The sequence below is a fragment of the Perissodus microlepis genome, chromosome 17 (genome assembly GCF_051167445.1).
Source record: "Perissodus microlepis isolate ML-2025 ecotype Zambia chromosome 17, ASM5116744v1, whole genome shotgun sequence".
NCBI classification, from domain to species: Eukaryota; Metazoa; Chordata; class Actinopteri; order Cichliformes; family Cichlidae; genus Perissodus; species Perissodus microlepis.
The window spans coordinates 22,080,073-22,102,837 of record NC_140477.1 but is presented as its reverse complement, the minus strand read 5'-3'; the positions used below and the strand labels follow the sequence as shown (position 1 = coordinate 22,102,837).

The 22,765-nt window shown below is 43.9% G+C and overlaps 2 protein-coding genes across 2 annotated transcripts; one reads left to right on the top strand and one right to left on the bottom strand.

The window, feature by feature from the left end:
- Nucleotides 1-2,220: 2,220 nt before the first annotated feature.
- rtcb (RNA 2',3'-cyclic phosphate and 5'-OH ligase) lies at nt 2,221-7,810 on the top strand. Its single transcript, XM_084909188.1, has 12 exons — nt 2,221-2,446; nt 4,520-4,598; nt 4,680-4,747; nt 4,824-4,923; nt 5,117-5,273; nt 5,342-5,498; nt 5,575-5,734; nt 5,827-6,002; nt 6,496-6,684; nt 6,760-6,870; nt 6,955-7,074; nt 7,177-7,810. Exons 1-12 carry the CDS (start codon nt 2,354-2,356, stop codon nt 7,282-7,284), a joined length of 1,518 nt encoding a protein of 505 aa, XP_084765314.1. The 5' UTR covers nt 2,221-2,353; the 3' UTR covers nt 7,285-7,810.
- A 701-nt stretch (nt 7,811-8,511) lies between these two features.
- xpot (exportin, tRNA (nuclear export receptor for tRNAs)) lies at nt 8,512-22,765 on the bottom strand. Its single transcript, XM_084909165.1, has 24 exons — nt 22,644-22,765; nt 20,760-20,913; nt 19,789-19,871; nt 19,657-19,713; nt 19,493-19,562; nt 19,143-19,361; nt 18,709-18,893; nt 18,457-18,625; nt 17,738-17,974; nt 17,564-17,602; nt 17,418-17,480; nt 17,219-17,343; nt 16,997-17,141; nt 16,703-16,917; nt 15,602-15,671; nt 15,292-15,530; nt 14,918-15,203; nt 14,644-14,833; nt 14,226-14,342; nt 13,988-14,103; nt 13,862-13,909; nt 13,708-13,779; nt 13,357-13,413; nt 8,512-13,274 (listed from the first exon to the last, which is right to left on the bottom strand). Exons 2-24 carry the CDS (start codon nt 20,844-20,846, stop codon nt 13,248-13,250), a joined length of 2,916 nt encoding a protein of 971 aa, XP_084765291.1. The 5' UTR covers nt 20,847-20,913; nt 22,644-22,765; the 3' UTR covers nt 8,512-13,247.

Here is a 22,765-nt window from a genome sequence, read left to right as displayed (position 1 = left end):
CTTCCGGGATGGATTTTCACAATACAACACGTCGAGGGCGCTCAAATCAAAAGTTTATAAACCAAAGTTAAAAAAAAAAAAAAAAATCTTAATAATTCTGTTAGAATAAATGGATTATGCCGTAAAAAGGCCCAACTTTTCAAAATAACAACTTTTATTAAATTAGATGCATGTATTTATATTTTTTATTTATATGTACGCATGCATTATGTTGCTTTGTGTAGATTCTGCTTTTGTTTTGAAGGCTTGTCACTAAACTTCCTGAATCATTATCCAAAATAAACTTTCGTAAAACTACAAATACGGCAACCGAGCTGCATGAAATCCTGAGTATTCTCCAGAACATGTCGATTGGTATGAATCAATCTGCAGGGGAGATACAATTAATCATCTTTATATACTGTTTAAATAACGGCATTTTATGTTCCCCAAAAGGTTGATTCTGTTAATCTGGACGTAGCGTTTTCAGTGGGAGAAACGTTTCATCACTCATTCAAGTGACTTCTTCAGTCTCAGCTGACTGCAGGTTTCCCCAGCATTATAAACAGTACATTTGCACGATGACTGAAACTACCCCACTGAATGAACGGTGGGCTGTGAGGTCAGTTCCTTGATCATTAATATGCAAATTCTCATTATCATTGATCAATAACCACTGATCGAAGCCCGTTGATCAAAGCATATTGATCATTGACCATGAGTACCATTCACAGAGAGTTGGGAAATGTCTGCAATCACAGCATTGTAAGATAGTGAAAGATGTACCCTTAGACCCCCTCCTCGATTCAGAGATGGTCTTTCCCTTTTCACATAAATGGCCTCCTTGACTCCCCACTCAAACCAGTGTTTCTCCCTATCCAGGATGCATACATCCTCATCATTGAAAGAGTGTCCACTGGCCTATAGGTGTGAAGACACTACCTAGTCCTGGCCTGACTAGTTAGCTCTTCTGTGTTGTGCCATCCGCTTCGCCAGAGGTTGTTTGGCTTCCCGGATATATAAATCATGGCAATCCTCCTTAACAGCGTATACTATACTTACTCTGTTTGTGTCAGGGGACCCGATCCTGACCAATTTTTGCCACAGTGTGTTTTGGGGTTTAAAAGCTACAGAGACGCGTTGTTTAGCAAAAATGCGTCTCAACTGTTCCGATACTCCTGACACAAATTTTGTGTTGGGGGGTCTTATGTTTTTATTAACAGTTGTATTAATAGTTTATTTATTACTGTATTAAATTCCAAACTAACTGTGACAATGACAAAGATCAGTGGATCAGTGTTTGTTGGTCCTCCTTCGGGCTGTGTTTATGCACTATGAGGGTAACAGTGAGGATGAAATCTCTGAATGCATTAAACACATTTTCTGCTGAAAGTAGAAGAAAAACTAGATGATGGTTTAAGTTGAAAATTTCCGCTTCTTATTTCTGTCTATTATATCTTGAGATCATTTAATGAATTCACAGATCAGTGCTGCTCTCTCTTTCTTTGCTAATATATGTCAGTGGATCTCACTCAGCAGTGTCTGTCTCTGTCATTTATCTCCATAGTAACCATCTCAGTATTTATTATATAATATTTATTTAATGACGCTTTGCATCTCCATGTTTCAGTGAATGACTGTCTATATCAACCTTCATGATCCACAGCAGAAATAAAGATGATTGTTTTCTTTTACACATTCAAACGTGTGCAGTTGTAATAACTACAACTATTAAAAACACAAATTCAGTGATTAAAAAGCCAAGAAGCTGGATGTAATTCAGCCAAAGACTCTATTATTCCACAACAGTATTGCCATGACAAGAAAAAGAAATCAGAAAAGAAAAAAAAAATTAGTGACTGATGGAAAGAGCAGATTGAACACACAGTTCAGGAGGACAGGGCCGTGTCTTATTTGCAGCGTGGGCCACCAGAATACCCAGAAATCATAAATACATCATTGATGAACGACAGCAAAGGTTGTCGGAAATGACTGAAAGGGAAGGGTTTAGTTTATGATTCACAATACAGCAAGGACACGTGTGAGTGTGGGAGCACTGTCACGGGCAGGAACTCCTCACAGAGGGCAGGAAGTGTTTCCATCACAGAAATTGAACCCGCAGAGCAGGAGGAGCAGAGAGATCCTGGAGCACGTCCACACACTGCTTTTCTACTGAGGATAATACCGCATATAGAATAACTGTGGAACACTGAACAGTAGGTGGCAGTAATGCGCGTGCAGCCTGTCGAGCGTAGAAGAAAAAGAAGCCGAAGAAGAATCTTTTCTTCGGCTTCTTTTCTAATCTTACATTAGACAGCCAGTGAAACGCGGCGTTAAAGAGTGAGATTTGCCGTTTTTGGTCGTTTGTGGAGTCATGAGTCGCAGTTACAATGATGAGTTGCAGTTTCTGGATAAAATCACCTCCACCTCCTGGAGAATCAAAAAGGGCTTCGTCCCCAACATGCAGGTACGAGCTAACGGATAACAGCTCACAGCTAGCTGCTAACGTGGCTGCCGGGCTGACAGCTGCAAGTGACTTGATTAAACACAGGTGTCCACGGTATGAGAGGAGAACATCAGAGACAGTAGAACACAGGAGCTGACGGAACCCCCGAGAAATGCTGAATAAGCACGAGGCTAAAAATGATTCTGAACAGCAGCACAGACTTAAAAACGCTTAAAATGATTTACGAAAGTTTTAAGTGTATCTGTTGTCAAAGGAGCTTGCAAAGAAAAGCGTCTGGACTTCTTTAAGTTACTTGAAGACGTTTCACCTCTCATCCGAGAAGCTTCTTCAGTTCTAAGGTCAAATGGTGGAGAGTCCCAGATATAAACCTAGTGGGAGTATCCCCCCACAGAGGGACAAAAGGACCCCCTGATGATCCTCTAATCGCCTGAGCCAAGGTGTGAAACTGGGTGTGGGTCCCAATCAGCCAGAGTTTCGGGTGTGTTCATTGTGAAACCTGGCCCCACCTTATCATGCGAATTCCTGAGGTCAGATGGCCCAGGATGTGAGTGGGCGTTAAGGCGTCTGGGAAGGGATCTCAAAACTGGATTATAGATGGCAGAGAGTTGGTGTCGTAAACCCCCGCCTCTGTTCAAAGATGGTCGCTCACAGTGGACATAGATGGCTTCTTTCACTCCTCTTTCAAACCATCTGTCCTCTCTGTCCAAAATGTGAACATTGGCATCCTCGAAAGAGTGTCCTTTATCCTTAAGATGCAGATGGACTGCTGAGTCTTGTCCTGTGGAGGTGGCTCTTCTGTGTTGTGCCATGCGCTTGTGAAGTGGCTGTTTGGTCTCTCCAATGTAGAGGTCTGGGCATTCCTCGCTGCACTGTACAGCATACACCACATTGTTAAGTCTGTGTTTTGGCGTTTTGTCTTTCGGGTGAATCAGTTTTTGTCTGAGCGTGTTGCTGGGTCTGAAATGCACCGGGATGTCATGCTTGGAGAAAACTCTCCTAAGTTTTTCTGATACACCGGCTACATGAGGATAAGAAGGACAGACGCAACAACATTGTCATCCCCTATGTAGCCGGTGTATCAGAAAAACTTAGGAGAGTTTTCTCCAAGCATGACATCCCGGTGCATTTCAGACCCAGCAACACGCTCAGACAAAAACTGGTTCACCCGAAAGACAAAACGCCAAAACACAGACTTAACAATGTGGTGTATGCTGTACAGTGCAGCGAGGAATGCCCAGACCTCTACATTGGAGAGACCAAACAGCCACTTCACAAGCGCATGGCACAACACAGAAGAGCCACCTCCACAGGACAAGACTCAGCAGTCCATCTGCATCTTAAGGATAAAGGACACTCTTTCGAGGATGCCAATGTTCACATTTTGGACAGAGAGGACAGATGGTTTGAAAGAGGAGTGAAAGAAGCCATCTATGTCCACTGTGAGCGACCATCTTTGAACAGAGGCGGGGGTTTACGACACCAACTCTCTGCCATCTATAATCCAGTTTTGAGATCCCTTTCCAGACGCCTTAACGCCCACTCACATCCTGGGCCATCTGACCTCAGGAATTCGCATGATAAGGTGGGGCCAGGTTTCACAATGAACACACCCGAAACTCTGGCTGATTGGGACCCACACCCAGTGGTGTGGCTCAGGCGATTAGAGGATCATCAGGGGGTCCTTTTGTCCCTCTGTGGGGGGATACTCCCACTAGGTTTATATCTGGGACTCTCCACCATTTGACCTTAGAACTGAAGAAGCTTCTCGGATGAGAGGTGAAACGTCTTCAAGTAACTTAAAGAAGTCCAGACGCTTTTCTTTGCAAGCTCCTTTGACTACGATGACCTGGATGACTGAGAACCTTCACAGACAAGTGTATCTGTTCTGCTCCACCCGCGGGTGGACGCTGGGAGGAGGTGACTCTCTGCTCCATTTTAGTTTATTTTCAGTTGGTTTCATTGTCTGACAGAAGAAAGATTCAGAATGATCATTAAAGTGAAGCAGGGACGCTCCTTAAAAGCTTTTATTTCCTCTGCTGTCACCTCTTGACTCCTCCTCCTTTTCCTCTTTAGGTGGAAGGAGTTTTCTACGTGAACGAGTCTCTGGAGAAGCTGATGTTCGAGGAGCTTCGTAATGCCTGCCGAGGAGGAGGTCGGTGACCTTTGAACCCCTCTGAGAGCCCCCTCTACCTGACCTCCACCCTCCTCATTTCTCTCTGTTCCTCCTCCTCAGGTGTGGGCGGGTTCCTTCCAGCCATGAAGCAGATTGGGAATGTGGCGGCGCTGCCGGGGATTGTGAACGTGAGTGTTGCCGTTCTGTATGTGTCCACAGTAAATGTTTTGCTTCGTACTCAGGGTGTCTCTGATTGGTCGGCAGAAATCCATCGGCCTGCCAGATGTCCACTCTGGGTACGGATTTGCTATCGGGAACATGGCGGCCTTCGACATGGACAACCCCAATTCCGTGGTGTCTCCAGGTAGGAAGTACTATGATAAAACATAAGCAGGGTCCTCTAAAACCTGATGAAAAATGAATGGAGTTTGGTGGGAAGCTGTGTGCAGGAAGTAAAAAAATCTTCCAACCTGTGGATTTCCCTGCTGTGGTCACCCGTCATGAAACTTACTCTGTGACCCATCCTGTTAAAACAGTACTTCCCATGTGCCCTCCAGGTGGCGTGGGCTTCGACATAAACTGCGGTGTCCGCCTGCTGAGGACAAACCTGGACGAGGGCGATGTCCAGCCGGTGAAGGAGCAGCTCGCTCAGTCACTGTTCGACCACATCCCTGTGGGAGTTGGCTCCAAAGGCGTCATCCCGATGGGCGCCAAGTAAGTAGAACAGAACAGACCTGCCTCTCCTCACCTGTGTGTCACCTGACTAACGCATGTGTCACCAGGGACCTGGAGGAGGCGCTGGAAATGGGCATGGACTGGTCTCTAAGGGAGGGCTACGCCTGGGCCGAGGATAAGGAGCACTGCGAAGAGTACGGGCGCATGCTGCAGGCCGACCCCAACAAGGTGTCCTCCAAGGCCAAGAAGAGAGGCCTGCCGCAGGTAGCCCTGCAGCTCACACCTGTGTTCACACCTGCAACCCTCTGCTGGTGTCTAAAGCTGTGTGTGTGTGTTGCAGCTCGGCACTCTGGGAGCAGGAAACCACTATGCTGAGATCCAGGTGGTGGATGAGATCTACAATGACTACGCCGCCAAGAAGATGGGCATTGACCACAAAGGCCAGGTGTGTGTGATGATCCACAGCGGCAGCCGAGGCCTCGGGCATCAGGTCGCCACAGGTACGAGTGCCACCGAAATGGATCGCCGAATATTGCAAACCTTCACTTCTGCCTTTTAAATTATCAACGAAAACACCTGGTGATATTTACAGATGCTCTGGTTGCCATGGAGAAGGCGATGAAGCGTGACAAAATCACGGTGAACGATCGACAGCTGGCCTGCGCTCAAATCAACTCTCCTGAGGGGCAGGATTACCTGAAAGGCATGGCAGCCGCAGGAAACTACGCCTGGGTCAACCGCTCCTCCATGACCTTCCTCACCAGACAGGTACGCTCACCTGAGCCGCTCTCGGGTCATAAACGCACCACTGCACCCGCCATAACAAGAGAAGTGACCTCACATGGTGCTTAAAGCGCAGCTCTTCTCATGAAGAAGTGAGTTCCATGATCAGGAGGATGAACCCACTCTGTTCCACTCCGAGTCAGAGATTCGACGAATGCACTTAAACGCACCACAAATAATATGAAAATACAACTGTAAAAATCATCAATGTGATAGAAAATTCAATTTCTGCTTCTGTTCATTTGTTTTTTATTTTCGTTACATTTTTTATTAATTTTTTTAAATCTTTTAACTTTTATTTAATTCATAATTTTTGTGTATTCCTTTTGTTTTCATTTCATTTATAGGATATTTTGTAATTTGAACTTCCGGCATCGGATTGCTGTGGAACCTAACAATGTCCCGATTCTGCTATGATCGTTATGGGGAGGGGGTTTGGGTGAGCGGAGTCTGTAAAAGCGGTTTTCGTGTCTTTCAGGCCTTCTCCAAAGTGTTCGGTACGACGCCGGATGACCTTGACATGCACGTCATCTACGACGTCTCTCACAACATCGCCAAAGTGGAGGAGCACATTGTGGACGGGAAGCAGAGGACGCTGCTCGTTCACCGCAAAGGATCCACGCGAGCCTTCCCCCCTCACCACCCCCTCATCCCCGTCGACTACCAGGTAAGAGCGCGTCATGTTCGTCTGTTTACTCGCCATCATGATGTGAGTCTTGCCTGAACTCGCTGCCATTTCCAGCTCACAGGTCAGCCGGTGCTCATCGGTGGGACGATGGGGACCTGCAGCTACGTCCTGACGGGGACAGAGCAGGGCATGACGGAGACGTTTGGGACCACCTGTCATGGAGCGGTACGAGTCTGAGCGCCCTTCGCGCTGTCACATGGTCAACCTTGGTTCGTTTCATGTCTTTAAGCAACTTCCTGTCTGTTTCAGGGCCGAGCGCTCTCTCGAGCAAAGTCACGCAGGAACCTGGACTTCCAGGACGTCCTGGACAAACTGGCCGACATGGGCATTGCCATCCGGGTGGCGTCGCCCAAACTGGTGATGGAGGAGGTGAGGGGGAGGAGTCAGGGTGGGTTTTTATGCACTTTAAGCTGTTTTCTGTTTGCGTCTGACTATTTTCTTTTTTTTTTTTTTTTTTTTTTTTTTGTTAAGGCTCCTGAATCATACAAAAACGTGACAGACGTGGTGAACACGTGTCACGAGGCTGGCATCAGCAAGAAGGCGATCAAACTGAGGCCGATCGCTGTCATCAAAGGATGAAGCTGAACCACAGAAATGACTCATGGGCGAAAGACGATAAACACGACTTTTCTGTTTGGAGAGAATTTACGTTAAAGAAGGATTTAAAAAAATAAAATAAAAAAACATTCTGTTTTTGTTTGGTTGCCAAGAAAACCAGATTGCACTGCAGTGGAGGTCAGAGGTCACCTCTCAGGACTGAAGTGGCCGCTGTAGTTTCCAGTTTCTGCTTCATGAGCTCTCTGAGACACATCCTCGGAAATGAGCGGCTGCACTTCTTGCAGATCAAAAAACGAGCCACTGCGGCTGAAATTTTTCTCCGCTCAGCATGAAGCGAGTCCCAGAAGAAAAGCTGGATCTGAATCCTTTGAGATAAATGCAGAAATCTGCTTTCATTTCAGTGTGCTCACACTACTGCAATAAAAATCGAATTCATGCCTTAAATGTGCGTAATAACAAAGACTGTCTGAGAAAACGTAAACATGTTTAATTTCTGTTTAGTTTCCAAAAAAGATCGACTTCAATAAAGAACCAAGTGTGCAGTGAACGGGTTCAGTCTTTGTTTCCTACTGCCGCTGAGAATACAAACACCTGTGAAGTGTTTGGTCCACGGTGAGAAAAAAGATGTGCTGTGGATGAATGATGTTCTTCTGTTTTAGGATATAAATGTCAGAGCTGTGAGTTTAGCTTCTTCTCAAGAAGCAAAATTGAAAGAATTCGTGAATTTCTCATATATTAATTTTATTCCATCACATCTCACAGTGAGAAAGAAAATCTCAGGATCCACCTCTGGGAACGTTTCCGGACACGTTAACCAAATCAAAGCAGTCACATGACCTCTGTAGAGGAGGTAAAGTCAAAGTCACTGTCCTAATCCCACATGTAGGCTCAGAGATTTAATCTCACGCTGATCTCACATTACGACAGCAAACAAAAAATTAAAGGAAATCATTTGCGTGGTTCAACAGGGTTAAAATAAAAACGTTATTACAGAACAACCTGAGACTGACTTTACTGAATGATATTTGCAGTTTCCTTCAAACATTTACATAAATTGAAGTTTACAAACTTGTCTAACATATTTAAGTCTTTATGATCATCAAGGACTGAGCTGCTTAACTACAGAAATCAACTTTTTTTATGTGAGCTGTTAATATTCGCAATAACAGAGCCTGGATGTCACAATATTTCCTTTGTGCAGATGATGAAAAGAAATGCAAATCTTTTCAAATTAAAGACCACAAATAATTCACATGGATGTAGGAGTGAATTTATTAATTTACAAATACTTCACTTTGTCAATAATATTATTAATATACATCTTAGTTGTAAACTTTGCTTAGCTATTGTGGCATGAATATACCTCCATACATCATATAAAATGAAGCCAATTTCTGAACTTTTACTGCATCTTTATCCAGATATATAAATAAAAAAAGGATGAGGTGGCTGATTAGTGAACACTTTTTTTTTTTTAACGGACATTCAAACAGAAGGTTCAAAAATAAAAGTCAACACATTTCACCATCAATAAAATGTATTTATTTGGCAATTTTTCAGTTCTCCTCTGTCTGCTCAGGACCACTTACAGGAAAATATAACCTGAAAATTCAAACATCCATTAAATCCTTTAAATTTAAAAAAAAAAAAAAAAAAAACCCTGATTCTGCTTTTTTGTGGGTTGACGGAGGTGCAGAGCTGACCTTTAGTGTCGGCGTGAATACTTCTACGGTATAAAAAAGTCACTTCAAGCTGATGGGGCATGAACAACATGTGGAGGTGCACATTTTTCTATAGACTACAAGGTGTAGATCCTGGTGTTAGTGTAACAGCTGAGTGTTTTTTAAAAGCGTTCGGCATTTGCAGAAAGGGAGATATTAAACAAGCAATAATTTCAGTCTTTCATTTACAGTCATTAGAAACAGGTGCTCATCAGGTGTAGTTTTACTTTGGACAGAGCTAAGCTAGTCATTTACAGTCTTTATGCTAAGCTAAGCTAAACAGTAAACTCTCAGACTTGGAGTAAAATCCAGCTGAGCGTCTCCCTGAAGGAAAGTTTTAATTTCGCTACACACATTCTTTTAAAAGAAAGGTCACCTAAAAAAACAAACAAACAAAAAAAAACAACAACTCCCCCCCCCCCAAAAAACCCCCTGACATTTAATAAATGTTTTTGTATTTCTATAGAAGACAACTTGAGTGCATTTTTGTATCAACGCTGGGACCTTTTTTAAATTTTTAGTGGCGGAATGTGGCTTTCATATGTTGCTAAGAAATTTACAGTCTGCAGATAGAATTGAGAAAATCCAAATCCAAACTGCAATTAGTTTAGTTTAGCACAAAGACTGAAATTAAGGGAACCGAAATCAGAGAAACTGCTAATCAGCGTGTCATCAAAACAGCTACCAGTCAACATAGCTAACATTAGAAAGGGTATAAGCAGCCACTGTAATGTTGGTTTTTTTTTTTTGTTTGTTTGTTTTTTACATCGTTTTAGCTTTGACCATCTTTGTGATATACTAACATCATCATGGTTATGTTTAATTTTCATTGTTATTAATTAGGAATAAAACATTTGAAGCCTTTTAAAAACAGGTACCCCTCCCCCCAAAAAACAAAACAAAACAAAAACCCTGTACCCTATAGATCCTTTTAGCCTAGCTTAACATAACGCGAAAATTGAAATGGGAGGAACCGCAAGCCTAGCCTACACTGACAAAAACAAAAAAAAACAACAAAGACAAAAAACCCACACATTTAATAACTACTGTAAATAATTTCAATAACAATGGATTTTTTTGGATAAAAATATAGAAATGACAGATCTTTGTTTTAGCAGCAATTAGCATTAGCTTGTTAGCTAAACCAGATAAAACTAAAATCTACCTTTAATTAGGTAACAGGCCTCTTTAGCTATTTATACTAAGCTGGGTTAAAGTTGCGGTAACAACACTCTGGTCAATTTATAAATGGGACATAATGTTCAAAATGCTAATAAAATAATTTCTAACCACAGATATTTGTAGCTAAGCAGGCCAACTGTTTTCGCGTGCTTAGCTTGGCAGCTTTTATTAACCTAACATCATTGAGTGAGTTCTTTCATATCACCAGAGAACTGAGGTGGATTATATCAGAGCCAGAAACCAATTGACCTGCGTTAAACCATGTATTTACACCACCAGCACTTTGCTAGGGTCTATGGAAGCCCACATCTGCCAAAAATAAGCTATTTATGATTTTTTTTTAAAAAAGCTGAAAATATTCACATTTTAGTTCAGGCTCACTATGAATGTGATATTCGTATTTGTCTAATAAAGCAAATGTTTTTCTTTTTATTTCATATGCATTAATATCAGATATTGTTTGAAGAGATAGCATCTTTAAATTCACCACAGAGGAGAAAAAACAACTGTATTACAGTTAACTGAAAAGGTAAACAATGATTTAATGACATTTCATTAGATTTTTGTTGTCATCAAATCATTAATTGGCAAACTGTACATCCAATTCAATTCGTGTTAATACGCAGCTGACAACTGTTACTCCTCAAATAAACATTCGCTTTTTGGGTAAATTACGGAGCCTTTTCTTTAAAGAAAAAAAAAAAATTACTATCGTTGATTAGATTTTTTTTTCCGCTGGATTTCTTGAGAGTGTAAGATGTCCCCTTTTAACTGGAACCAACAATTTCAGGCACTTTCTCAGCAGGTTGTCCAAAGGCAAAGTTTCAGGAAAATTACAGCAAATTACGATGAACACACCGACTTATTCAAACATTGGAAATATTTCCAGGGCATCACAAAATCTGGAGGTGTGAAGAGCATCTGTACAGATTGTTGCTGTTTCAGGACAGTTATAACTGTTTAGCAGCTCCTTCACAGTAAAAGTGTTGCATAATGAATTGTCCTGAATTGTCACTGCAATATAAAATTAATCGAGCTGCTTCTGCACACAGCAACGGTCTGTTTTTACAGGCGATACGCATGATTTAGTTCCGATTTCTACGGTCCTCATATGCCAAGAAAAAGGAATGAAAGTTGTCCAAATTAGAGATGAACAGATTCAAAATTTAAGTTTGGTAAATCAGCATTACTGAATAAATCACAACAATTTGAATGCTAGATTACATTTATTATTGTTCAGATTTTTTTTTCAAGTTTTAGATTTTGAGATTTGAGGCATCAAAAGTACAAATACTCAGAATAAGTCATTTCTTCCCCAAAAAAACATTTTTCAATTGCCAAACGTTAAACTATAAGAGACTAGAACAAAATATTTAATTAATAAATTGATGATATGAATAATATAAAATCTATGAAAGTCATAGAAACTCACAACTTAACTGAATACAGCAAACCTCAAAATATTGAGAAACTGCATCAAAAATGTTAATTACTCAATCAAAAAAAAAGTCACTCATGTTTGACTAAATACATCAAAGCAGTTAATAACCGGATAAACTTTTGGAATAATAAACATATTTATGTTTACTTTCAGATCACACCTGTTAAATTTTTAATTTCAAACAACCTAAAACTGTGACTTTAAGGTCGAGAAAAAAACCAAACAAAAAGCCACAGCAAGCTTTTAAGTCACAACAGAGTAACTTGCAACCTTTGCAAATTGTAATTTTTAAATTTATCAAACGAAATGGTTTTGTTTTTTTTAAAGATGTGTCAGTGCAATAATAAATATAACCATGTACTGATTAATTCAATTTACATGATTTTTGTATTGAAGTAGTAAAACTAATGGTGTGGGTCAAATGTTTTGTGTAAAAGTTACATCTGTGAAATTTATAGTTTTACTTTAAAGTCACGCTTTATAGTAAGTTTAAATATTCATTTTTTATGAAATTATGGAAACCAAATTTTTACGCATTGAGTCACCAAAAGGTCACCAGAAGATTGAACAAAAAGAAAATTCAAAAAACAAATACAAAATTGTGTTAATACTCATCAAGTTGCATTAATAAGAAAATACCTGGAATAAAATGTTCATTCTGAAAGTGAATTTAATTGAATACTCCATTGATTTATAAACAAAAAGTTTTAAGAACGCATATTTAATTTTTTGTATAAACTTTTGATGCCACAAATCGGAAATTTTCACTTTTATATTACATTTTTTTCCCTGGCATAAATGGGCCTCCGCACATGGTTTCCAGATGGGAATGAATATTTAAAAAACAAAAAGAAACTAAACCTAGGAATTTTATTTACATTTTTAACATCTTATTCTCTTATTTACACTTTGTTCCTCCATTACATTTTCATTTCCATCTGAAATTTAAAAAAAAAAAAAAAAAAAGTCAGCCACATCCAGCAAACAAAAATGTGGTGTCTATTTCCGTCACGTCTTCGGTTTTAAAATCCACGCCGAGGATCTCTGTCTGATCAGGTAACAAGATAATACTTGATCTGTAGATCGAGTCGGGCTGTAACGTTTCACTTCAAACCTAAAACCAACCGTTCACTCCTCAGCATGTTCAAAAAAAACAAAAACAAAACAAAAAGCCACATTTTAAATAAGAATAATGCGTCAGCCCTTTTTATTCTTCCTTCTCATAAAACTCAGTCTAGCCTGTTCTGAAATGTGGTTTCTAATGTGAGTGTAAAGCTATCGATTCTTCTAACCTAGAAGGTCACTGAGGATAATTACCCAATCTTTTCCCAACAAGAGGCGTCCTCTCCTGAAAAAAAAAAAAAAAAAAAAAAAAGCCCTTTCCTCATGGCGTCCACAAAGTTCTCCACGTTTCTGAGCAGACGTGGAGCTCCTGCACATCTGCTGATCTCAGAGGGAGGGGTTTCACCAGGCTTCGTTCCGCGTCCCCGACTTAGACAAGCTGGGCTTTGTTATGCATTTAATTCTAAGTGCAAGAGCAGCGCCTATGCTAAGGTCCTGTATTTTTCAATTGTTGAGTGGCAGTATGACCACTTCCTGTGAAGAGTCCTTCAGTCCCCGTGAACTTCCAGTTTTTTTCCCTACAGTTTTCCTCGCTGGAAGAACGCCTGTTGACATAAAAAAAGGGTCATCAGTAGAAATGAAACAGGTGAACTCGGCCGTAAACCAAGAAAGAACAACAACTCGTACCTTAATGTAGTTTTTCAGGACTTTGACGTCAGGCTGCTGGAGAACCTGGCAGAGCTCCTGATGGATAAAAGAAAAGACAAACTGTTAGCAGGCTTTCTGACACACCCACCTGTCCAACGTCCAACACTAGGTAACGTTCAACCACAGTTCGTCCAAAGTACGGAGAGTCAGCAGGGTCAAACTATATATTACGATACCAACAAGAAACTATCAAGGGAGGAAAAAAAATGCAAGAAAAAAATTATTAAACATATTTAAATAAGGAAACACTTTGAAATGAATAAAACTGAACATAAATAAAGGAACACGTCTCGAGGTATTTTTGAACGTCAGGGTTTAAGCTTTTCTGACCTGTGAAATTTCCGGGGCCACCTGGAGTGATGGCAGGTACTCCTGCTGCAAGAACTGGATGAATTCGAGTCCCTGAAACAAAAACAGCACGTGTTCAAGCGGAAGTGCGGTGACACATAACAAAGCTTGGTCAACCACAAAAACACATTTTTACCCGTTTGAGATGAATCATCTTCAGTGTGAGAGCACACTCCGACAGAACCTGAAAAAAAGAAAACAGTTGAGGCTTGTCACCAAAACGAGATTTTTTTTTATTAAAGGTGGAATTAAAGAAACTCACCAGGACCGTCTGTGCATCTGAGAGGTCAAAGGTCGGTTTGAGGGGAGCCAGGAAACAGGCTGGGACGATGTGTTTGTAGATAAAGTCGGGGAAGCCCACCATGCCGTCTTTACCTCCTGCAGAAGAAGAAGAGCTCAGAGTGAAGCTCATACCCTGTTTTGACCAGCAGGGAGCGACAGAAAACGAGCTTCCTGCTCACAGGACACGACTTCCTGTCGAGGTCATGTTTCAGACTCACCCCACAGCTCCACCAGTTTGGTGAGGATGATGAAGCAGGTCTTCTGCGCGATGGGGTCGGGAAAGTCGACAGCGCCCTGAATGATGGTGAACACGATGCGCTCCATGTTTTCTGCCCCTGGAAACAAAACATTTAACTTTGGCCTGTTCTTTCATTTTAAGTATAATAAGAAAAAAATATTCTGGACCGTTTTCTCCTCTTGTTTCCTTTCCTCATTTGTTTCCTTCTTCCTACCATCTCTTTTTTCCCTTCATTCCTTCCCTTCTTCCTTTGTACTTCCTTGTTCCTAATCCATTTTTTCTCCTTCCTTTTCCCATCATTCCTTCTATGCTTCCTTTCCCTGAATGAGCCCTCCCCTGTGAGGTTCAGACCCTACTTCTGTGTCTACGTGTTTCTTGGCATGCTGAGTGGCGCTCACCCTGATTGGCCATCACCTCGTTCATCCCACTTCCTGCGATGGTCTGGATGAAGCTGAAGTAACTCCTCCTCAGCATCTGCTTCTCCAGTGCCGCTGTCTGGTCGTTCTCTTCTGCCGGGCGTGCCAGAACCTCGAAGATGGCAAGGACGAGGGGCATGAAGATCTGCTGCAGGAAGGGAGACACCTGCCGCTGCCGTGGCAACAGGAGAAGTTTGTTAAGGATGGCGAGTCAGAGTGTGCAGGAAGGTTTGGTGCTGGTTCAGCGGCGGCTTACCTTAAACTTGGCAGTGATCTGGCTGATGAGCGGGATGAACTCCTGTAGATCTTTGGCCTCGCAGTCCTTCAGCATGTGCTCTGAGGCAGCGGGGACGAAGGGCAGCACCTCCTCCTCCATGCAGATGATCATGCGGTGCAGGAACGAGCGCACGGAGCTGCGCAGCACGCTCCGTTGCACGGGGCAGCTGAGTGCGGGCAGGAAGGCCTGTAGGCAGTCCCGGTACACCTCGGTGCAGCCACACTGCTTCACTGTCTGCTTGTTGCTGAAAGCTTTGCTGGTCCGGCTGAAATGCCACAGACGGTGGCGAGGTGAATAGCACGCCGTGGTGGTGGACAGAATAATAAATAAATAGATCGTTGATGGATTCTCACCTGGCGAAGCCGACGGCGTGACTCAGGCAGTCGGCGAGGGCGGTCTGACGCTCCTCCTCAGTCTCCTGGGGGAGTTTGGCGAGTAGCAGGCGGAAGGCGTCCATCAGCGGTGTCAGCAGGCTCCTCATCAGTGCCTGCTTCCTCTCCACAGGGCTCTCGCTGTTGACGATGAGGATGCCGGCTGCCTCAAACATAAAGAGCTGGTCGTCGCTGGTCAGGAGTGCCGGGAAACCGTTTTCCTAGACAGAGAAATGCATGAGTTAGTATAGGAGGAGGAAACAGCAAGAAGAGGCGGTGTTGTGATACTCACAGGTGGAGTGAGCTCCAGCAGGTCCTGAATCCTCGTCAGGATGTCCTCGACGAAGGCATTCATGTGTTTACTGCCAACAGAGAGCGGTAAACGAACACTGGGTTTTAAAGTCAACTGAGCGTATTTTCAATCATTCGGATGTTCTTTCTTAAATCAGACTCTTCGTTCATGGATTCATTAACTACATTAGATTCACATCCGACTGTAATGAGTGTCATTCTATATTTCTGTCATGGAGCAGCCTGAGCAGACGCCTCGGGGCCTTAACGCCTCACTGAGGGGGCCTCCTGGTCAGATCCACCTCACTCTGCCTTCCAGATTGAGGCTAAGTTCCTTAGCATCATTCTTTCTACTCATGACCACAGCGGAGGTTAGAAATCTTAATAAATGGGTAAACAGCTGAGAGCCACACCAGTGAAAGCTGGAGGTCAAAACCCGATAAAGCCGACAGATCGAAACCATCATCATAAACCACTGAACCTGACTCCAGCCTGAGTTATGAACAGGTTCAGCGTCAGAGGGCAACTTGCTCACACATTTCATGTCTTTTTTGTCTTTGTGGTAATATAGAAAGAAAAAGAATCATCTGATTTCAAAAGACTAAATATTATAAATTATTTTTTAAAAACATGGCTAGACATGTAGTTTTACATACAAAAGTTTGCACATGTTCAGTGCGTCCCCCTCCGGACGCTGTCGTCCATACGACAATAAAACTCGTCCCAAATGTTTCTGAGCATGTGTGGACTCACACTGCTGTTAATCTACCTGCTGGCAACCACAAGAAACTCACAAATCTGATCTAACAGTTTGTGTTTCCATGGCTACTGTGAACGAAATGACAGCTGTAGTTTCTGTTTTATTACGTTAAAAAGAAGCTGGTACAGCTCAAAGAGTTTATGAAACAATATTTTCTCAGGTTGTAGTTTTGCTGTTTTCTGTGTAAACATCACATTTTGTTGTGGTGGAGTTATTCTTGGTGTAGCGCACACTTGTGAAGCCTGTTGCCGCATCAACGGCATCACATGGCTTCCAATGGCAACGGCTTGCCATTGGAAACTGAAACATGTGATATTGTGCAGCAAGTGAAGCTGGACTCACTGTAGGGTTTTGATGAATCTGGAGAACAGGTAGGCCACCCTGCTGCGGACCTTCGGGCTGTTGTGTCTCAAGCCTCGCTGGTCCAGGAACGCCATCAGCACTCCAGGAATGTGCTGTGGCTCCACGATAAAGAACTTGTCGTATCGCACAACCGTTTCAAAGAACTCCAGAGCGACGGAGGTGTGCTGGTAGCTGCTGACACCGCAGGAAACCAGCTAAGGGTTCAAAAAGAAAACGCGTTTAAAATTTTGCCGCACAGACGCCGAACCACAGCCGAGCGGTCATGTGACTCACCGTCCTCATCATGTCCTGCAGGGCGCTCGTCTTGGCCGTGTCTCCAGAGAAGTGGGCACCATGCGCCGCCGGTAAGGCCTCACCCAGCATGTAGAGCAGCCTGATGGCGACCTCCACCTCCATGAAGGGTGCTGTCTGCCAGTTCCTAAGAGGAGACATTAAAGCTGAAACATGGCAGCTGCGTTTTTCCCACCTCTCTAAACAAATCAAAACATTTCTTACTGCATCGTGTTGGTGAAGACGCGGCGGACGGCTTCCAGCAGCAGCTCCGGTGAAACCTGAGCGAGTCGATCCAAAAGCATCTTCAGCTGCTTCCTGTACTCCACAAACATTGCCTCGTCCTCGCCCTGAGAAACAACAACAGCTTGTGTAATGCCTGCCGCTCTGCCCCGCCCTCACAGAGGAAGAAACAGAAACTCACCTCGTTCTCAAAGTTGTACTCGTCATCGTACGTGAGTTTTTTCATTACAGCGAGCATGATGGCCTATGGTGACAGCGAGAAAACTTTTTAATGATTTGCCCTCAGATAAAGACGTGAGAATGCACTGAGCGCGCTCAGAGACTCACCTCGATGTTCGCTTTCTGCTGGTCCGTCAGCTGAGGAAGCTATGAACAGAAAACAACCTCAGAACATTTTAAACCACTGCTGTGAGACCCGAAGGTCCCTTATTTTTAACATGTTCTCACTTTTAAACTTGTTCCTAAAAGTTAGAAAAGCTGCCCGGGCCTCAGAAGCCTCACCTGTTTGAGGACGTGCAGGTACTCGTAGCAGAAGCCCACGATGTTTGCCGAGATGTCGTCATCCTCGTGCACCAGCAGCTGCAGCAGCAGAGGCACTTTGGCCTCCACGGCCTGCAGCGTCTCCGCTGCGTCCTTCACGTTGCCGGTTTTCGCCAGCTTGGTCCAGCTCAGCACCAGACTCTGACCCATGCCGTTCACCAGCCGTGAGAACTTGGCCAGGAAGTCCACATCCTCCTCCTAAAGGGGACAGGAAGAGGAAACATAAACATGAAGCTGTAACGGAAACACATTCTGCAGGAACAGTTCAGAGCTGCAAACTTAAGAAAACAAAATCAATTTTTAAACTGATACATGTTTAACGAACCAGCTGTGAGACCACAAACACCAAATCCTCCTTTCATAAACACTGTGAGTTTTTGTAGAACTGAGGCCTCAGTGTTGCTGCTTTTTTCCTTTAAGTAAAATATTCTTGTGTTAAACGATGATCTACAGCAGCTATTCTTCACTTGGTGTCTTTTGATTAGCTCTGGACAGGCTGTGAACAACGATGATGGATGGACGATGGAAATGTTTCATGTTTACGTTTAAGTCACAGCTCGAAATATTTATTTATAATAACAGCAGAACGGTGCTTTAAGTCACTGTCAGACATTTTCAGGACCCTCGTGAGCCTCTGAGGCTGTGATGGGCGTGTTCCTTGTATCCATGGTAACTCTAACCTGCTCCACGTTGAAGAAGCCTGCTGACTGTAGCACTTGGCACAGAGACTCTACCAGCTTGGTTTTGTCCACTGGATCCATTCCCTTGTTGACGATTTCAAACAGGCAGTCGCAGGCCTCCTCCCTCAGCTCCTCCATGGACATCTGGCTCAGCAGCAGGTTCACGAACCTGAAAACACAAAAACAGGTGAGACGTGATGGTCATGGGTCAGAAATCATGTATACGACGCCTCTCCCCGTGCTTGTTCTGACCTGTCATTGGCAATGAGGTTGAGGTCGATCCAGGACACGTAGGCTCCGACCACCTCCAAGCACTGACAGGTGAGCTCGGGGTGGGACTGCTGGTACGTCTGCAGGATCTGGAACCAGGACTCCACCAGGCTGGGGATGCTCTGCTCCCTCATGCTGTCTTTGATCAGCGTGTTCCTGCGAGTCTCCTGCAGGAATACATGCAGCGAAATCATCACCAAAGCTACAAACGCTTCCTATGACACATTTCCTGTTGGGTCATGTGACCGCCCTTCCTTAGAAACCAGTCTGTTTTTGTGAGTAACGTGTGGGCCAGAGCTCTGTGGGTTTCCTTTTCTGCAGAGGCTTCTTCCTCCCACATCAGCCTGCTCTCCTTCTCTAACTCAGCAACAAATATAAAACACCAAAAGTTTTCCCATCATGATCCGCTTTCTGACCTCCGGCGTGTGCAGGATGTCTCTGTCCACCACCTCGGCGTCGATGGCCATCAGTGTCCTCAGGTAGATGTCGACTCCGTGGGGGTTCAGACCCACCAGGGACAGGATGTCGAAGAAGAACTTGGGCCACAGAGTCATGTACTCCATGACGAAGGTGAGGGCGAACACCTGTGCTGCCTTGTTCCTGATGAAGGCCTTCTCGGGCTGAGTGTTCATCAGCTGCGGGGAAGAGGAAGAGACGAAAGACGTGACAGCGAGTCTGTGAGGAGATGTGAGCGAGGCTCAAATCTGCACCACTAAAACAGTGAAAATTACTGTGATGTTTAAACTGGCACAAAGTTGTGACATACCTGAAACTGGAGCCACTTCATCAGAGTCTCTCTGATGAGCTGCTGCTGAACAGCACTCAAACTGCAATGTCTGTAACACACACACACACACACACACACACACGTGAGAGCAGCTCCAGCAGGTAATACTCATGTGATCACGTGTGAAGAAGCTTCTTTCTCACCTGAACTTGATTTGATGCTCCAACACTTGGAAGCAGAAGAATTTGACGTGGTCATCACTGAAACACAGAAATGCATTTAACAGCTGCAGGTACGACTCTAACACACCTGTGGTGTGTGGCCGGGGCACTCACCTGTAAATCCCTTTTGCGAGAGCCTCAGCACAAACCTCCCAAGCGTCCTGAGACTCCTTCAGCTGCTCGAAGTAAGCGATAGCCTGGAAATACACAGAGGGGCGACATCAATGACATCACCAGCTCTTGCTCTACTCAAGCAGCTCTCAAACCTCCTCTTCTCCTGCACCTTTACATCCGCAGAGAGTTTACTGGTGCTGATGTCAGGTTTTGATCTGAGTGAGCTCTGCTTATCTTGTTTCTATTGGACACTGATAAACTTCACAGGTAAGCAAACATCAGAACAGATGCTAGAACATTTCTGTTTGTTTGCCTGTTGTCTTCTGTTTAGTGAGGCCACACACGCTGACCAATCACCACCTTTCAAAGACTCACTGAGCAGGAGAAATGCTGATGGAGCTCCAGATGTTTTTAGCAGGCCATTTCAGCACCTGAACGCTGTCTTTAACTAAGAAGTTGTGTTTCTGGAAGCTCTGCGCCGTGTGGTTTGTGTCTCATCTTTGAAACTGAGCAACAGAAGTGTCTTCAGCGTGTTTAAGTATGACTGAATGCAGTTTTGTACCAGCTCAAACACAAACACAGTGAGAAAAGACCTGTAAACACCTGCAGGATGAAGTGAAAGTGGCAGATAATCTGTCAGGCTGGCCGGATGCATTCATGGTGCAGAGCATCCTCGTTCTCTAGCAGAGATTTAAACCTGATCTAGTAATTATTCCTCCAGATCCTCTGAACACCCTGAAGCTTCAGTACCCAGACTCTTCCTTCACTCCACTGATTAACCTCATTTTTGCTCCGTTACTTCTGTTAAAGTACCCGTGACATTGAGTAAGATTTACTACTTTCAGCTCCTGACCTGTCGTCTTTGAACCATTTTTAACTCATACGTCTGTAAACCCATCCTGCTTGATTTTTGTGACTGTTTTGGGTGTGTGGGTGGGGGGTATCAGTGGCGATGTGTGGTGGTGCCTCACCCTCTGCCTGTAGCGGGCATCGGCGTTCGGGTTGAGCCCCAGCAGGGCCTGCTCGTCCATGACTACAGCGACAGACTGGCAGGCCATTCGTGGGTTAGCTTTCCTCCAAGGCCAGTTCACTCCTCTCTGCTGCTGCCGGCCAGAACTCTCTCATCTGCAGCAAGGAAAGAGACGATTGTCACAACACAGCACAGGTTAGTGAGATTGAAGCAGATTAATTAGATGATTTAAGGGCAGTTACAGGTTTCAGGTGTCATTTGTTCAGGTAAACTGTTTCAGCAGAAGCCAAAGAAACATGATCAGCTTTAGAGTTATTAAGGTTACAGTTAAAGAAGCACAAGAGACTTATTTTTAGTGAATAATCAGAAATCCCAGGAAAACATACAGACTCCATTAAATAAAAAGTGAATGGACTCCATTAAAAAAAAAAAAAAAAAAAAAAACACACATCACATTTAGTTAAAAACTTTGCTTCTTTCATCTCTTGCTCCCATCCTAGTGCCGTTAAAGTTTTATTTCTTTTAATTTGTCCTTCCTTTCCTTCATCCTACTTTAGTTATATTCCCTCATTCATATCCTACTTCCTTCCTTCTCCCCTTGATTCCTCCATTTTTAAAAACTCTTCCTCTCCCTTTTCTGCCTCTTCTTGCTTATTTCTATCCCTTTTCTTAATCTTGTCCGTTGTTCTTTCCTTTGTGTACTTAAGACTTGTTGTTGCTGTTTGTAAATACAAATTTAATGAATAAAAGACTCAAAGTATGTGACTGATGTTGTCAGATAAAAGTAATAACTCAAAAAGAAAGGCTCCAGAGATATGGCTCTTTCCAAAGGCCATTCCCTTTTTATCAGATTAGTGGAAATTTGATTCTGCACTGTAGTGATGATAAACACATCAGATCTAGGTTGTAGTTTCAGTGAAACATGTGAGCAAGGGTGGGTTGATTAAGTTGATTATTAACACAGCTGTATAAACAGGGCGCCTCTCTACCAAACTCCATTCACTTTTTATTAAATTTCAGTAAAGAAAGGTTTGGATGCTCTTCTTAACCTTATTAGCTTCGTTTTTTTTTTTTTTAATTAACCAAGTACGTGGTCGAGTAGGTGTACACTGTTGTACAGTAATAACACGTGGGTAATCTGCTGTAGAAAACGGGCATTTCTCTACCAAACTCCATTCACTTTTGGCCCAATTTAGAGAATTTGTCCAGCGTTCTTATAAAAACAGTTTTAATCAAAATTACAGACTGAATTACGTTGGCTATGTAGGGGCTATGTACTATGACAGGTAAATAGGTGTCCAGCTGATAGTCAGTCCAGGTGAGCTGGCAGTGCTCTTGCCCGCAGTGACAGCTCGGGTGGCGTTTGTGGACGTCGGAGACCGAGGGTGATGCAACACGGGGCCAATACTCCAGCCTCCATGTTTACACCGAAACACCACCCACAGCACACGGTCTCATCTCTACCGAACACTTGAGCCCCAGGCGGATATCTCTATGTCGCAGCTCCTGGATGAAGCCCACCTTCGTCAGTTAGCTCCGAGCTAACACCTTCACATCGGAACAAACTAGCTGCTAACGCCAGCTAGCCTGCTAGCCGCTGAGCTCGCGGGCGGGCGGAGGGCGCTCCTCGCATGGTTGAAACTCCACCAAACCCCGCCGACTTCACCCGAAGGTGTTTAATTAGATGGGCTGTGACGGTGCGGTGGAGCGGATGGAGCCGAGGGAGGTTCTTCCCCGGTTTATGACGGCCCGGTGAGGCTACCTGCCCGCGGCTCCGCGAGCTCCACAGCAACTTAAGCCTCACGCAAAAAAAACTCAGCAAGCCTCAGCCCCGTTTGCAGTTCACAGACAGAGCTCAGAGGGGAGAAGAAGAATGAGATCCTACCTTAATGAAACCGTCCTCCTCCGGTGGTTCTTCTCCGTCAGCGCCTTACAGAGCCGCCGGGAGTACCACTGCACGCAGCGTGTCCGCGCACGATCACTTCCGGCTCACCGCGCGTGACCCGG